Below are 18569 nucleotides of genomic sequence, written 5' to 3'. Positions count from 1 at the left end.
TTACATGGAGAGAACAACCAGGAAAATCTCTCACGGTTAGCCTGACGGCAAGGGGACTCTAACCCAAGATCCGTCTACCACTGAGGATATTTTACGTCAGCACAGTAGTTAGTGCAAGCCGGGTGGGGAATTCGAATCGGCCAATCATCGAAGGGATTCAAACACAGTTAACCTCATTGGAATGCAAGCGCTCTATTTCCTGAGTCATCCCGGTTTGCACTATGGGCTATTGGCGACAGTCAGAGAAACATTCCCGAAGATAATCCGAAGACATGCCATCACAATTTGTATCCTCTGCAGAGGAAATGACTACTCCGATTTGGTGTCCGACGACTTGTTGGCGATGTCGAACACTTTATAGTAGTGCGATTTCACGAGGGCCGATATCACGCACCCTCGCTCTCTTCACTGACTGAACAAAGCGGTCCCCCAACCGCTCACAGACCCTAGACAGCGATGCATGGTAATAATACTATTGTTTAACTGTATTAAACGTTATTTTTATTTACTCATGATAGATGCTACTAGAAACAACTATAATAGTGCTCAATACAACTAAACGATAGTACCATGATTGTTCAATTAAAACAATGCTTAATTTTATGTGCTTAATCATATTCTAATATTGTTTATTTGAATAAAAATGTCTGTATCTGCGCATTTATTTAGCTATAATTGATAAAGACGGAATGTCGATAATTTTTTGGAGAATTTTAATTGTTCAAATTTTTATATTAGTCACAAGAATTAAGAATTTTGAAAATAAGCTTATAAATGTTAATTTTTTTTCTGATATACATTTTTGCTGTATCCGAACTCTCAGTTAAGAAAGAAGTTCAGACTTTTCCGTGCTTATAGAATGACATTTAAATAAGGAAAAATGTGCTCTTTACGAGGAAAAGCAAAACTAAATAAGTTAGTAAGAAACCTTTCTTTTAATTTAAACACGCCTTTTCAACTTAAGTTTTTTTTTTTTTTTTTTTTTCTTTTCTTTTTTTTAAATGCCACAACGACCGTCCGCCAACCTTTGAGGTGAGGGGGAAAAAGCAACAAAACAAATAAAACGGCCACATCCTTCATCCAAAGAATATAGCAACAGGTAGAAGTCCATCAGAGCGTACTTACCTGTTTCCCAAGAAGTCGTAACAACTTTCTTCTGACAAAGCAGGCCCACTTGCCCTCAGGCTGTTCTCTGTTTCAAAAACAGAGAGCATTTACTTCTGCCAGGGACTATTCTTTTGGTTGGGAATTTCGGGGTAAGTAAACGATTCTCTTGTTCTCATGATCTGTATTTAGTTCTAAATTTACTATTATTATTGTTTTACATTTCAAGTCTTCATCTTTAACATCTAGGAATTTTGCACGTAAAAAATATCGCATTTTAGTGTATTTAATTTAAATTCTCACTTCCTTTTTCTCCTATTTTATTTAAACACTTCCAAACTACAGAAATATGAATTTTTTTTAATACCTTTATATATATATATATCATATTTGCTTAGTACGCATTTTTTTAAGCATTATGTTTACTATTTTTTAGGCATAAATGCATTAATTGATCCGATAATGAATATTATCTGTAAGAAAAAACATTATGTATGTAAGACACTATGTTATCAACCATACTGTTGCGGAAATTAAAATTTTTTATAATAAGATGTATACATTTTTAAAATTTATTATTGACTGTGTGTATCTTAAACGCTTTAACCCAAATAATTTAGGCTAGCTTACTTTAATTGCCAAAGAACTTAAACTTTGTACAACATAATTCAAGAGTATTCTTGCGTAAAATTTTCTTACTCTAGTACGGATTCTATAAGCGCTTTTTTCTCCCCTTTAAATTTTTTATTACCGATGTTTAGGACACCATTTTTTAGTTCCGCTACTGGACTCATTAAAAAAAATGAATTTGACCTTTAAATAGTTTTTAATTATCTTGACCGTTTACATACAGAAATATTCGTAGACAAACTATTAATTTTATTTTCTAAATTGGCTTAAAATATTTTATCGTCTTTTTATTTTAAACTCTTTTTCTGATGAGAAAAAAAAATCGAAATATATTTAGATCTTTTTGAAGAGATCTCTTCTCAGGTGTTGATCAACAAGTGCAGTGACCTCGTTCTCCGAAGAATGAAAGCACCGAAAAAACAAGCGGCAATAAAAATAAAATATTATATATTCTTTTTCCAATGCTGCTTTCTTTACTTGAGCGGATAACGATAAATGATTCAGGTAAAACATAAAAAATAAATTACATTATTCATTTATTTATAATACAATAAGTATCATTAAACATATAAAATTACTTTCACGCTCATAAATGTAATAACTAAATTGCATATCAAAAATACAGAAATCAGCACTATTCATCTCATGGAATTTTCTATGATGTATAATAGATCAGATATTTACAAATTAAAGATTCATTTTCCCCCCCCCCCTTCTTTTCCTTCTTTCCGTTTTGCTTTCATCAAGAAACTATTTTTTTATTTTCTGAAAAGAGTTTTCTGAAGTTATAAATTCAAAATATGTATTATTAGATATTGTAAAAGGCTTGACCTGAAGATATTTATTTTTACTATCCACTGCAATTATTTCTCTCTCCCCTTTTCGAAGCAAGGATTAAAAGTAAGTTTGGTGCAATGTCCCTTCAATGCAATGTGATCAATTTTCGTTTCATTTGATAGTAAACTGAAGCACTTACACCACAGCTTGCTATGGGCCAGGAGGTTAAAGGCTGCGAGGTTCAAGGCTCCACAATTTCATAATAAACGGCATGATGGTGAAATTAGGGCCACATCGACCTCCCTTACTTATAAGACAAGCTGGTACTCATCGGTTAGAAGTTGCAAGCGCTTTAAACCACAACAGAACCTAAACGCTTCACAATGATAGCTCATCACTTTTACCTCTATATCAGAGAGATCGCTATTAGCGGCCAAATATTTAGGCTAGCAAATAGGTTTTGTTTCGTTAAACATTGTGGGCCAAACTACCATATTTTCCACAGAGTTTTCTGAGGACAAATAGTAAGAATGGTGAGCAAAAGTTTCAGATTTTTAGAAGGAGATAAATAAAACATACATCACGAAAAGATTTCGTAGTTTTATGTCATCAGATATGTTTAACATTCTCTTCTTGGGTTTAACCAAATCTATTTCATTCTTATGTGGAGGTTGTGTTCAAGTTTCAAGTTTTATTCATTGTACTAACAGGGACTAAAATACTGGAGAAGTTTGACGGTGAAGAGTGAGTTTTCCGAATTTGCTCCAGATTATGCCATTTTGTGCTATTCTACAGTCTTCAGTTTCAAGATTCTTTAATGGTTTTGACCACTAAAGAGCTTTAAATTTTTTAGATTTTTAAAAATTGTTCACACTTTCCATGAGAATAGTGGTGAGCAAAATTTTAAATTCGTTTGATATCTTTAGATATGAATTTTCCTCTTCTGCGCTATACTATCGAGGTTCTCAGAAAAAGAGGCCATAACAATCATGCAGAAAAAAAAAAAAAAATATGGCTTCTTTTTATGAGAGTCCCGATGGTATTAAGTAGAATCCTAGGGTTTCATGAAAGGTTTACAGGGGCTCCGAGAGTAAAGAGTTTTTTTTTTAAAACGTAAGAATTATATTTATATCCAATCAAAAATTCGTACTTTATTTAATATTTCAATTGTTGAATGAAATTAATTATGAAAATGCCAACGTAAAAAAATTGACAAAATTAATTTTTTTTTAATAAAAATATCTTTAGTAAATTATGAAAATATGTAATAGTTGGTAATCGAGTAATTTATAAAAATTCCACAAGTATTTCTCATTGAGCTTCGAAATAAACTAACTAAATTAAGAATAAAGAATTAGGTTTCTCTGATAACTATTCTCTACGCTTATAATAGTTCTTTTTGAAAACTTATAATTCAGCTTACCTTATTCATTTTTAGCATGAAGAGCAAATTCATAATATTAAATATTATGAATTTGCTCTTCATCATTATGTTATTATATCATTATGTATTTTCAATATATTAAGTAGTCTTTTTAAGTAAGTTTATCCACAACTGCTATTGAACTTTTTTTTTATATATATATTTTTATAATACCGGTTGTTTTTTTTAAAAAAAAAGCTCGATTTTTTATTGTTCCATCGGCAAAAATGATTAGAAACTTGTGGTATAGAGGTTAAGGGCACTTATCATTTATCATTTTGAAGTACACTAGAATCAGACAGCAGTGGCCGCTTGAAGCGCATGCAGCTTCAAATCGATTACGCTAAGTATTAAAGTATATGTGAAAATAAGTTTTTTATTATGGAATATGACAAAAAGAAGGGAAGAAAAAGAAAATGATCAATACGATTATTTTTTAAAATATGCAATTTTAATTATTCAGGTAGAAGGACTAAATTAAATAATGGGTCAGTAGATCGAAAATTTCTAACATATTTTTTCTTAAGCTTTAAGTAGAATTTTAAATATTATTCATTCTCACTATGCGTCTTGCATTGTTATGAAAAGTAAACACCTTTCAATACTTTCTATTACGATGTCTATTTTCATCAGAAACTTGTATTTGGAAATATAGTTACTAGTTTTAGTAATATGTAATTAGTATAACCAAGCTTCAAGGTTACGTTGGGAACACGGGAAGGGCAATCGACCACTTATTTTCGAATCGCCGACGCCTTAAAATTACATTAAAATTTTATTTAAAATTTACCCTGCAAGTCAGTATGTGTCTGATTGATATACAGTCATATTAAATAAATTCCGAAAACAGACAATAAAAAGTCGAGGAAAAAAGTTGGGCCTCGCTTGTAGAACTTACCAGAAGAATTGTGAAATAGATCGAGGTTTCAATGAGGTTCTGATTTTAGATAAACTTTTAATTAGTCGTAATTTATTGGAGCGTGAAATATCGTCAAGTTATCAAGCCATGACGACAAATGAAGATAAGATGCATTAAACAATTATAATTTTTAAATGAAACACAGCTTTTAATTGATTTCTTTTTTAAAAAAAGGACAAAATTTCAATTTTATGTAAAATTAATTTTTTATTTAATTTTTCAAAAAATTACTAATTCCTTTGAAAGTAGAACAACCCAATTCTCAATAACGTGTGATTCGATCATTCCATTTTTTCAAAAATTATTAACAATAAGTTTTAAGTAAAATTTACTACATCTTGTCAAGCGGGAAGCTGAAAAGAATTTGAGGTAATAGAATAAAATGCCATATTTTACATTTGTTCAGAGGAGCGTTTTTAGAGGAAAAACGCTTCGATTAGATTTCCATATTGGCAATGAGTTGTTAATGTGTTATTATCAGCTGTATTTTCGGGTTGTTATTTAGAAGAAGGAAATTTTGTGAGATATCTATTTGAAAACAACACTAAGGAGCAGTTTGTTACATTTTGAAAATGTATCTTTATTGCCCCAAGCCTTTTAATTGTTTTACTGTTATATAATAAAAAATAAATAAAAGTCTTTTGTTTTGAAAAAACATAAAAATGGCATGATAGCAGATTAAAAAAACATAAAAAAATTCTCAAAAAAATATTTAATACAATTTTCTAAGATATTTGCATTAAATTTTTGGATTTTATTTATGAAAAATGCTACACAGTATACCAATGCAGCAGCGCAAAGGCAAAAACCATAAATGTCACTCCCCCCCCCCTTTTTTTTTTTCTACCACAGAGCGTTGCATTTCACAATACACATCTTGTATTGCTATATTACATTGCAGCTCAGACACTAATCACTATATAGACCAGATTTCCAGTTTTATTTATAAACATTAGCTATATTTTAGTGACATTTATGATCATAACAATAAGAATAATGATTAAATTTGTACTTATTTTATATGAAAAAATATTATTAAAGTAATAATATAATAGTAATAAAATACTGGAAGGCAGCGGCAGCCATTCCTTTTTTCATGTGTTTCTGACCAATGTAATCACAATCTATAATTGCTTATTTTTTCTCTGTAAGATTGTTTGAATTTTGTAAAAATGTCCCGCTTTTTTACTTAAAAGCATAAATGACTAAAAAGGGTCTTTTAATAATATTTTAATTTAAGCCTTAACTATCATTGATGTTTTCGAAACAAAATAAAATCATAAAGAGGAGAAAACAGTATTTTAAGAATAAACATTAATATTTTAATTTAAGTCTTAGTCATCATTGATGTTTTCGATGCAAAATAAAATCATTACGGGGAAAAGAGTATTTTTAACTTTTTAAAATAAACATTAAATTGAATAAACAAATAAAGATAATTACCCTGATCTACTGACTTTAAATGTTTTCATTTGATTGAATCTCTGATTTTAAATGTTTTATTGAAAAGGTACTTACGTGTTATCCCGTGCAACATTTTCACTAAATCTGAAGATTAATTTGGAAATTATTCGTAATTAAATATTATCTCCTTTTTGCTTGCAATAAGTTATCTTTTTATTTTGTACATTTTTTACGATAAATTTCTGTATTAAAATTAATTTGAGAGATACAAAAATGAGTTTGGCGCGATGCTGGAGAAAATGGTAGGTACGTAAGTACCATTGAATCTACTGATTTTAAATGTTTTTATTTTTACCTAAACTTGTGATATCACAATTAAAATTTTTACATTGAAAAGTTATTTGCTGGAAAAAAAGGAGATGGGAAAAATTCCTCTTCCTTTTGAGGTTTATTCATCGGCTTTTTTTAAGTTGTCGTATGCTAAACCCGTTTTTTCTTTCTTCATAGTTCTGACTTCAAAATGGCATCCAATCCCGTTTATGTCATAGGCGTTGGCATGACGAGGTTTTTGAGACCAGGTACAAACAAAATAGACTATCCTCTTCTGGTGAAGGAGGCAGTCATTGCCGCCCTCAGTGACTGCAGAGTGCCTTACACTAAAATTGAACAAGCCTGTGCTGGTTATGTTTATGGAGACTCTACCTGTGGCCAGAGATCCCTGTACGAAATTGGGATGACTGGCATTCCAGTGTACAATGTTAATAATAACTGCTCCACGGGATCTACAGCCTTGATGCTAGCCAACCAATTTATTAAAGGTGGATTGAATGACTGCGTCCTGGCTGTTGGGTTTGAAAAGATGGAGAAAGGCTCCTTAACTTCGAAATTCCGAGATCGTGTTAGTCCTTTAGAAAAACATATGAAGGTATTGTATTATAAGAAAAAAAATGCATTCTTTATCTTTCTATCAGCATTATTAAAATAAGCTGCCTCGTATTACCATAAGTCCCAAATTATCAATGGGTACTTTTTAACATAAATTATAATTTTTTTAAAAAAAAACGGCTATATTTACCTGAAAAATTGTATAACAACTGAAATTCTTAACATGACCGAATTTCGAAGGCAAGTTTGCGTGAAATTTTATCTTTAAGATACTGGTGATAAATTAATTAATGCAAAATATCAATTAGGGATAAAATATTTAGACTCCGTTTTAGGAAAAACTTACCCTCAAGGACGGGATGGTTTTTTTCAGGTACACACGGATCACACGACCCCGTATTATCCTAATTATTTATTTTTTTGTCTGCATCTTCGGTAACTTCACTTAGTTTATCATATTTTGTGATTACGTAACGTGAAGTCTCTCAGTTTGAGAAGGGTACCAGCTTAGACGTTATCCATGTCGTCTAACCGGGGTGAAAACTGCATTACATTCATAACAAGTTCTTAAAAGTTAGAGCCCTTCAAGATGGGACTAGTGGCTTGATTACAGTTGAGTAGAATGTATCTCTAAGTTTAGAGCAGTATAATCGATTTCGGTGACATAAAATTCCTTTCAATTCCAATAATGTATTTTATATGACTTTGAAATCTATCCACATTAGAATATGTCGACGAAAGTTGTAATAGCTTTACTAATTACAGTATTTTGAGTCAGCCTATCAGTCGCAACTAAATTTTTTACGAGTATCTTTTTTCTTAAACACAGTTTCATAATATTTTTTGTATGTTGGAAAAAATAACTCGCTCATAAGATCTATGCATTTTATTGACTAAACTAGCAACGGGAAATTCTGTACTCACTTTAAATGCAACAGTATTTTAAAAGTTTATCCCCAATATTGCGAAAACTGAGTGATTTTTTTTATATAATTAAAACATGTACTTTTTAAAAATGAGTATTTCTAAAAGACAAGTAAAATGGGCACTATTTCTTTTAATACATTTATTAGAATTTCGAAAAAAAAAAAAAAAAAAAAAGAACTCGTGTGAAATTTATAATTGAAAATGGTCATTTCAGTATGTCAAAGTTGCAATAAGTAGATAGGCCAACATGAATTTTTTTACTTAGAGTTCACCTGTTAATAATTAATTCTAGAACTATTAATCAACTCTTAATTCTTTTTATTTCAACGAATTTCTTCTATGTTTTTCTACACAACCTCCGTAACTCAAATTTTCTAATGATTTCACGCAGAAAAAAAATGTAACGTAAAACAAAATCGCAAAAAAGCATTTAAAATTGCAATAACTTATGAAGGAATTGGAATTTCAAAAAAAAAAGGTCCATGTTAAGTTCATAAACTAATATGATCCTTTCAGCATGGCAAATTTCAACTCTTGTTGCATAGCTGTGGTTCGCATGGTGTTTTTTTCTACAAGTTTAACGGTTAATAATTCTCGAGGGTTAAGCTCTTTTTTCAATCCATTGTACTCTTGGTGCATTTTTTCACATAAGTTTCTAATTTCAAGTTTCTTAATCTTATAGTTTTTGCATCTCGAAACAAAATGTAAATTTAAGGTGAATACCCAAAACAACTGCTGCGGATCTTATGATCTTTTAATATGAAGAAAAAAAAAAAATTGTAAATCAACAAAAGCATTAAGGCTTTAAAAAAATTGTTTTAAAAACAAATTTTTTGTTGTTCCCAAATGTTTGATTAAAAATTATTTTTTCTATATCCATTCCACTTTTAATCGAAAGAGTAAAAAAAAAATTATTTATCTTTGTTATAATTAATTTTATTTCCTACATTAATATGCACGAACATTTTTATTCCTATACTTAGTGAATGAGAATTATCTTACTAATTTTTAAACGCACTAACACTAAATTTAATCGGAATAATAAAAAAAAACAAAAACATGACACGCATTAATTCTAAAATTCAGTTGCTCATATGACTTTCAGCAACAAATATTTTTTTTTTTAAAAAAGTCAAATCTAAACTATTTGTTTCATAATTTCAAAGGTTCTCCAACGGTTTCAAGTCGCTAATCTTCGATCTTCCTCGCACTTTAATGAAGACAAAAAACATAGTCGAACTTGCAATCATTCTGTTAACTTTAAGAGGATGCCATACCTAAGAAACTTTTCGTCTCAAATTCGCTTTCACCACCATGAATTATTTAAAATTTAAAGTATAGAAAAAGTTAGTTCAGACTAACCTTGAGTAAGTCATAAAGTTTCAAATGTTGAAAAGAAAATTTTAAAACAACAAAATGAAAATTAATTATGAGAAAATAAATTAGAATTACGCAACGGAGAAGTTCTTGTAATAATTTGTTTGCATTTTGATTTTTTTCTCCAGCAATTGAGACTTCATGGCTTATTCTAGGTTTGTCTGAACTCAATTTTTCTATACTTTAAATTCAGCAATGGTGGCGAAAGAGAATTTTCGACAAAAAGTTATCTCCCGTGGTACGGCATCCTCTTAAGATAGTTTAGATATTTGATAAGTACAAAAATTGTGAATATAAAAAAAAGCTGTGTGCTGTTAAAGCAACAGAACTTAGTTATCGTACTTATTTCTGATACTTTTGTTCGGCAAAATTTGTAAGCAGGAAATACTTTTTCATTTCTGCAATGGGAGAACAATTATTAGATTATCTTTAGGTTTTATAACCGTCGTTGAACAGCCGACCCAATTTTGAATTTACTACTAAAGTTCAACTCCGTAGCCTTGTAATTTTGATCCCAATACAAAAGACTAGGAAATTCCTAGATCAAGTATTTGTTCTATTTTAAAATAATTTAATTGTTATAATCTTATTTTAAACTTTTTGCAGGTACTATCAAACAATTGTCCAATCGTAGCGGCACCAATGTCAGCTCAAATGTTCGGAGCAGCAGGCCAAGAACACATGACTAAGTACGGCACTACAAGAGAACATTTTGCCAAAATCGCTCAAAAAAATCACAGACATTCCGTTCACAACCAGAATTCCCAATCCAATCGTGAATATTCACTACAAGAAATCCTGGAATCGCCAGTTGTTTATGGACCACTCACAAGACTTCAATGTTGTCCAACCTCGAATGGAGCTGCTGCAGCCATTTTAGCCTCCAAGAAGTTCGTAGAAGAAAATAACCTTCAAAGTCAGGCGATTGAAATCGTAGGCATGGAAATGACTACAGACCCTCCATCAAGCTTGTCTGAAAACAGCTGCATCAAAATGGTTGGCTTTGACATGACACGCAACGCAGCCCAAAAACTTTATGCCAAAACTTCCATAACACCACATGACATCGACGTCATAGAACTACACGACTGTTTTTCAACTAACGAGTTAATAACATACGAAGCATTAGGTTTGTGTGAAATTGGCAGGGGTGCTGAATTAGTAGATTCGAATGATAATACCTATGGAGGCAAGTATGTAATTAATCCCAGCGGTGGTCTCATTTCCAAAGGCCATCCTTTAGGTGCAACTGGCCTAGCACAGTGCTCTGAGCTATGTTGGCAACTAAGAGGTGCCGCGGGATTAAGACAAGTTCCTGGTGCTAAAATAGCACTTCAGCATAATATTGGTCTTGGTGGTGCGGTGGTGGTAGCTTTATACAGACATGGTTTTCCTGAATTTTCAAAGAGCCATAAATCAAAACTTTAATTTTTTTTCTCCCAAAGCATAATATGAACTTATTTTCATTGCATAACTAAAACTAGGCAATTTTACATATTTATAATCATTCCTGTTAACTTTTTTTCCTCTTTCAATAAAGAATAATAATAAAAAAAAATGATATGTAAGGTAGATTATACCCAAAATCCAAACAAAAGGTATAATCTAAATCAGAAATGGAAAAACTTTTTTCACTCTAAAATTAGGAAATGAATATTATAAAAGTAAAATGCTATTCAACATTATGTAGATAATTTTTACTATATAAAAATTGAATTTCTGTAAATGTTATTTTCAAATAATAAATATAAAAATAAACATACTATGGTATTGTTTAAAACAGTGAAACAAACTTGTCTTTAAACAAGATGTAGTTTTTACTTTTATACTCCTTTGTAAATTATGTTTTAATCAGTATTCATCAATTTTTGCATAATTTTTGTTCATTTTAATAAAATAAAATAATCATGTTATTTATTGATTTTGTATTTCAACCATTTTAATTAACTTTATTAAACATATATTAGCGTGTTTTGAAAAAAAAATTTAAAAAAAAAGAAAAAAAAAAAAAGATATATTTATTGCTAGCCATATATGCGTATTTTCGCTACACATGCCATCCATTTTGTCATATTTAGCATTTGTTCATGAGAAATAAATTGATGAATGAAAATGCGATGCAAAAAACTATGAAACATTTATAATGTGTTAGTCATATCATAATTTTTGCCTTATGCTGAATTTCACATGTTTTAGACAAAAATATTAAAAAAAAACTATTGCAGCTACAAAAAGTACATGAGCATTTTTGAAAAATATGACTCCTATTCTTTTATCTCTACCCAGATTCATATGAATCCCACGAGCAAAAAACAAAAAAAATTCATAGCGTGTCCATCATATGACAGTTTTTATATGATTTAAGAAGATCATATATTATTGAAGCACGATTTTGAAAAAAATAAATTTTTTTAATAATATGTGCATTTTTGGAACATATGATCCCGATCTTTTTTTTACACCAGATTCAAATGATTTCAGCTATGCAGAAAAAAAAATTGGCAGTGTCTGCAATATGAACTTTTCGTACGCTTGATTTTGCATATTTTACAAAAATATAATATTGTTGTTTCAAGTTCATTGTTGAAAAATACGACTCTTTATCTCATTTTTTTTTATTTGACACTATTTTAAATTAAGCTCAAGCTTCAAAAAATAATTTAAAAAAAATTCGTACTTTTTCCGTCATATGTAACGCTTAATTTTGCATGTTCAGACAAAGTTAAAACTTTTTAAAAATATGCTATTAATTTTTCAATGCATATATGGGTATTTTTGAAAAATGAGGAACCCATCCTTTTAAAAGACATCAGATTCAAATAATTTTGTTATGCAAAATTCAAGAGTTCGATATATGATATAGTTTCTACCTTAAGCTAGATTTTGTGCATGTTAGATAAAGCAATTTTTCTAAACAAAAATATTTCAAGGCACATATGAAAATTTTTGAAAAATAACGCACTCATTCTTTTATTAGACATCTGATTCAAATAATTTCTGAGGTGCAAAAATTCAAAATGTTCTACCGAGGTTTTGAGTGCTTTGTACAAAATTATTATTATTTTTTAAATATGCTGATTGTTTAAGGGGCCGTTCAAAAAGTACGTACACAAAAATGGAGAAATTTTAACCTCCTCCCCCTAGAATACGTACATTTTATTAGTCTACCCCCTTCTTCGTAAGAATTAAAATAATTATGTTTTAAATAAAATTAAATATTGATTTAAAATAATTTATATTAATATTACTCATTCTAATAATTAATATTACTCATTCTAACAAGTAGTCGCCGTGAGAAAAAAAGTACAAGAACAAACATGTATAATACATGTGTAGGAAGAAGTCAAACTTAAGTTTGGTGTATGCTTATAATGCACGTACTTAGTATAATACCTCCCCATCGTGCAAAACCGTACAAAATAGCAAATATCCCTGCCCCCCTTCGGGATGTACGTACTTTTTGAACGGCCCCTAAGATATATATATAGGAAGTCATAGAAATTACGAGATCCTTTCATTTGACCCAAATAAATATTGCAAAAATTCAAAGTTATGTTTTTTTTTATATATAATAATTTCAGCTAACACAAGGTTTTGTACCTTTTGAGTAAAATATCTTAAAAATATGCTACTAGCATTCAAAGCATATTTAGGATATATTACACCCAAACTTTGATTGGACATCAGAATCAAATGAATACTCTAATGAGAAACATTCATTATATGTCTGCCATACGATAGCTACCTTACACAGTATCATTTGACAAATTCAAATCTTCTTTAAAAATACATGATTGTTTTAAGTGCATTTTTCGAAATCGTGACATCTATCATTTCACTTGATTTTAGATTAAAATGAATATAGCGATGCAAATGATTTTAAGGAATTCATTTTGTGTCATTAGGGAAAATTTTATGTGTTTTGTGTAAAATAAATTTTTTTATTTCTAACATTTCAGTCATAGTATGTGTTAGGCTTTTAAACGTAATATACTAAACTAAACTCAGTGGCGCGACAGCCCGTTAAAGGCCAAGGCCTACTGTGCCCATTTCAGTTTTTTTGACCTTCGGCTCTGGGGTGCAGGAGCAGATGTTCCGGTCAGGTGGTCAGCCGAAGGTGGAGTCCCCAGTGTTTAGTTCCCAAGCATGCTTGGTACTCATTTATCGACCCACTGAAGGGATGAAAGGCTAAGTCAACCTTGCCCGGTTCGATCCCAGGACCTGTGGCAGGAGAGCGCAAAGTACTACGACTCAGCCACCGATCGTCTTAAACGTAATATAGCATGTCTTTATTTCAAAACCATAAAAACAATACCAATAAATATTTATTATTAATTAAGAATAATTTACTTCCCTTTAACTAATATTTTCAAAATTCAATACAGTTAATAGTATGTTTTTGAAGAAATCCTTTTAAAAACTATCATTTTCCATTTAGGTTCAAAAAATTACATTGTGAAGTGAGGTGCAAACAAGAAACAAATATAATCTACATAACTGTTTCAATCAACTAGTGAAATTGGAAATTAAGGATTTTTAAAAACCTTGAATCAAAACTAAAAATTAGTATAATAAAAATTTAGCAGTTTTTAAATATTGTGAAATCTCTGTAAAAAAGTTAATTTTATAATTATTGGAGGCTTTTTTTGATTCATTAAAGTCTGTTTAAGAAAGAATTAGCTTTTTACTGCCAAAGGTTAGTAGAAACTGAGTAGCAACAAAACTGAAATAAATATATAAATAAAATTTTCCAAATCTGTGATATAACATAGTTTACGAGACATGCATGAAATTAGAAAAAGCAAATTATTTTTTGTATTTCATATAAAACTACATTAAAAAGTAGATGGTCCGTTTGTGCTATTTTCTAAATATTGTTAAAAATGCTTGGCTTTTTCCTTTTAGAGAAAACAAAACATGCATTTTTCATAAGTTGCTTTTTAAAACCGTCAGTTTTGGGAAACCTGATACTAAATATTAATGCAGCATTAGTAGTACAAATCCTTTAATAATTATCAATCACTTAATAATTTATTAAATGATTGATATAATAAACTTATTTTTTATTATGCTTTGAGGCAGAAGCATTTAGTACTAATAAACTTTGAGTATAAAAAGAAACTTTATTTACAAAATAATAATATTAATACATTATTTATTTTTAGCTTTAAATCGATCAAGTACACCACTTCCTTTAGATTCTTTTTTCTTTGTTTGAGATTTTTCTTTCATTACAGATTTAACAAATTCCTAAAAAAAAGAAGAAAATATATGAAATATGACAACATGCAAGAGAAGATTAAATACGTTAAATTATTTTATATGAATAGTATTATGTTAGAAAAGGCAAATGCTTACTCTTTTAGCACTTTCTTTCACCATTGTTTTTTTTTTAAACACCTTAGCACTTTTATTTCTTCCTTTAGTTTTCGGACGGACATCAAATTCAATTTTTGGAGGTTTCACATACTAAAAGTGTAAAAAAAAAATTACAAAGATGCTTAAAAAATAAGTCATTCTTACAAAATAATTGATTAAATTTTAGACAATACATTAAATGCCACAACATGTCTTCAAATACTTACATACATTAGTAAATTGAAGATTAAAGATCAATAAATGAAAATAGAGTACATAAAATATATTTCTGACACATATAACAGTATACTTAATATTAACCATATTCCAAATAATAAAATGAAGCGAAAGTCATTGTGCCTCATCTCAAAGAATAAAACTCTCTGAAATAACACGCGAAAAATCGTAACACCATATTGCTTATATTCAGAAATTTTTTCCATAAAAATAAATTCTAAATTCATTTACACATCTGTTTCAAAATTTTGAAAACTCTATTATCACTCTGCAAATTTCATATTCTAACTTAGGAACATGCACGCAAACCATATTCAAGTATCTTCAATTTACCTACACTAATTAAGCAAGGATTTTCATTGACAGCAATTAAATTGAACTATTTGAAAACAAAAGATTTATTAATTCATGTTTTAATATTTAAGTCAAAATACTTTTCAATTAATCCAAATGCAAAATTAATTTGCAGGTTTGCCACAAATTGTACGAAACTTAAGATTTTTTAAGCTGATTTGAAGATTTTTCAAGAAGAATTATTATTTTTTTTACAGAGTTTGGAGCATCTTGTTTACAGACGGACCTACTAATGCAGAGGTTCCCAATTTTTTTTCGACTATGGAACACTAAACAGGGATTGTGCTAAGCATTCACCAACTAGCCAAATGCGATAAAATCGTAAAATCAGCGGAAAAAAAAAAAAAAAAAAAAAAAAACGGCTTTGAGTCAAGTATTGGCAAAAGAAAAAAATATATTTCCCACAGTCCTGAAAAAAAAAAAGGTCAAAGGGAATATTTCTGGACAAATCCTGTATTTTTTTATTCGATTACAGTAAATTCCATTATATTAAATCCAGATAGTGTAAGAAACAAGACAGATTATGTAAGTATGAGACAAACTACCATAAAATACAGATTACTATATTCATTGCCGGATCATGCGCTATCACGTGACAAATTTCTTGCTTAAGCAGAACCGCGACAACATAAATAAAAAAATTAGCAATTGTGAACATATTAACTTAAGAAAGACTACTAATCATTTTAAAAACATTTAAAATGAAGAATGATGATTCTAGTTTCATCAATAATTATTAAAAATTAAATTTTTCGTCAACTGAATTTATTGGGCTGGAGTGATACTTTGACTAGTTTTTGGTGTATGCAAAATCTGATAATGATATGGAATTATAATATTTATTGAAATGAAATAGAGCTGCTATAAACTTTGAGAATCAGGAAAACTTGAATAGAACATTTGGAAAAAAACAAAATTTTGAATAGAAACGTTTGAGGGGATACTAAGGTGAAATACTTTTCATAATCCATTAAATGTATTATTATTAGAAGAGTTATATAGATTTTAAATTTAGCTATTTTTTTTTCTCCATAGGTGAATTGGCTTAAAGATAACTAAAATATTTCGATTAGATGCAAATGTAATTACAAGTTTCAAAAAACATAACCGGTTAAAAAAAGTCCTGAACCCCTGTAAGACTTCTATAGAAAACTTAAAGTTTTGCAGAACACTCCAGAAAAATCTCTATAGAATTGTAGGGCTCCACAGAACGTATTTAGGGAATGTCTGTCCAGATTTTAAACCATGGGTTATTCCAGTGATTAAGTAGGAACACATATTCAAGCAAATGAACAGTATGCTATGTTTTAAAATTAACTAATTCAACATGCTTTTTTTGTTACCTTGCAACAAGTTAAAACCTTTTTAGAGGTTTTTTAAAATAATTTATAATAAAAATAACTTGAACTGGACAGTTTTAGAAAAAACTGATTCCTTACACAAAAATAAACTTTATATAAGGCTAGTTATGAAATACTTACAGCAATTGATTTCATTTTTTCCATTTTTTCTTTTAAGCTAGGCACATTTATAGATCCTAAGTGACCAGGGTCCAGAGTAATTAACTCAGGTTGAATCTAAAAAATAATAAATTCTATTACATTAAAATGAAACAATAAAGATATTAGATAGATAAAAAAAAATTCCCAACTGTGATTTAATAAATCTAAATATTAGAAAACAAGAAATTAATGTTTTTCATCAGGCAATACAATTATTAAAGTTGGTAATGTTTGTATTTTGAGAATTCGTAGCTCTTCTACCATGCCTAGGTGATCAAGATTGCAGCTTTTTTTAACCATAAAAAAGTGAAAAAAATTAGTAATAGTAAATAATAAGTTAAAATAATTTTTAAGAATAAGGGAAAAATAGATAAATTTGAGATTAACATAAAATTTTTATAGCTACTGTTTTCTAAAAGCTACTTTTTGAGCATTCCTAAATTAAAACATTCCAATAGAATATTCCATTCTAATGTAAATTTTTTTTAATAGTTTTCTTTTGAGATTGATTTTTTTGTAAATGGCTTGGTTCAGAAACTAAATTCAAATATCTGTTCACGTTCTAACAAGTGGGTAAAACTTTGATTACTGAGCATACAAGCAACAAACCTTTTTGTTCAAATATTTTGTAATTGTTAGCTAGTTACAAATGTTGTAGCTATGTTACAACAGCAACTTGTATAAAAAAAATAACTCTTATACTTTGTAATGGATTTAAATGAATATCTGTTCTATATTTTTTACAACATCCAATTATTCCTTTGTGAGATATTAAAATTCTCCATTGCCAATGAATGAAATTCTTCTGGCTCACTTTCAAACACAATATTTTGTAGCTAGAAATTTAAATTTTTAAGTCAGATTTATACTAAAAAGTTTGAAATTGAAAACCAGATATTGACTTAGAAAAGTAATTATTTATTAGTTAACAAGTTATTTTTATAGTTGTAAACAGTCTGACAGCTGATTTCAACATATTTTGCATCACAATATGAAAAACAAAAAATTGTGAAATATCAGAAGACGAAAAACATCGTCAGATATTACACAAGAAATATATATATTCTAACAACCATTATTTTTTCGTTTATTTCTTCGCAAAATTTAAAAAAAATTTATTTGAGAACACATAAATGCACTGATTAAAGAGTTTAGTATCAAAAGTTCAGGTTACCTTTTCAAGCAATGCTTTCACTTCCATTTCTCTTCGTTGAGATTTAGTCATAAAAGGATTACTTTCAAAAGCATCAAAATTAGCTTCACCAGCACCTAAATAAGAAATACCAGTTTAATTCAAATGTTTCTATGTTGCTTTTCATTTTGTGATCCAGCATTTTGAACATCCTAACTTTGTGACACTGTTAAATTTCAATTTAAGCATGCGTAAAAATTAAGTGTGCCATAATAATTTTTGCTTGTTACAATGATTCTAATGTGTTTTAAGCTAAGAAAAAATTTAAATATTTTAAAACTTAATATATTTAATGAAACTTATATGTTATTTTTAATGAAAAATAAAAAGAATATCATTCAAAGAAAAATATTGATCTCTCATTTTTTGATTTAAATTCCAATCTTTATAGTATGACGTATGACAACGGGTGAGGATGGTGAAATGTGACAATGGAGTAAAAAAAAAATTGGAAGGAAAAAAAAAATTATAAACAGCCGC

The 18569-nt window shown here is 29.1% G+C and overlaps 2 protein-coding genes across 3 annotated transcripts in view; one reads left to right on the top strand and one right to left on the bottom strand.

Moving 5' to 3' along the window:
• The first annotated feature begins 1025 nt into the window (after positions 1–1025).
• Positions 1026–11351, top strand: LOC107444952 (sterol carrier protein 2). The gene is made up of 3 exons (XM_016059237.3): positions 1026–1256; positions 6765–7182; positions 10053–11351. The coding sequence occupies exons 2-3, from the start codon at positions 6778–6780 to the stop codon at positions 10872–10874; spliced, it is 1227 nt and encodes a 408-aa protein (XP_015914723.1). The 5' UTR covers positions 1026–1256; positions 6765–6777; the 3' UTR covers positions 10875–11351.
• A 3198-nt stretch (positions 11352–14549) lies between these two features.
• The window catches only part of LOC107444954 (WD repeat-containing protein 46), an 18364-nt gene continuing 14344 nt past the window's right edge, over positions 14550–18569 (bottom strand). For both annotated transcript variants that reach the window (XM_071183499.1, XM_071183501.1), the window contains exons 11-14: positions 18072–18166; positions 16877–16972; positions 14805–14915; positions 14550–14696 (exon numbers count right to left, since the gene is read on the bottom strand). In XM_071183499.1, the coding sequence (XP_071039600.1) occupies positions 14598–14696; positions 14805–14915; positions 16877–16972; positions 18072–18166 (401 nt within the window). In that variant the 3' untranslated portion in view covers positions 14550–14597. The remainder of the gene's footprint in view (positions 14697–14804; positions 14916–16876; positions 16973–18071; positions 18167–18569) is intronic.

Source organism: Parasteatoda tepidariorum, chromosome 1 (genome assembly GCF_043381705.1).
Source record: "Parasteatoda tepidariorum isolate YZ-2023 chromosome 1, CAS_Ptep_4.0, whole genome shotgun sequence".
NCBI classification, from domain to species: domain Eukaryota; kingdom Metazoa; phylum Arthropoda; class Arachnida; order Araneae; family Theridiidae; genus Parasteatoda; species Parasteatoda tepidariorum.
Note: the sequence above shows the minus strand (reverse complement) of the source record. Positions and strands in the feature narration are given on the sequence as shown.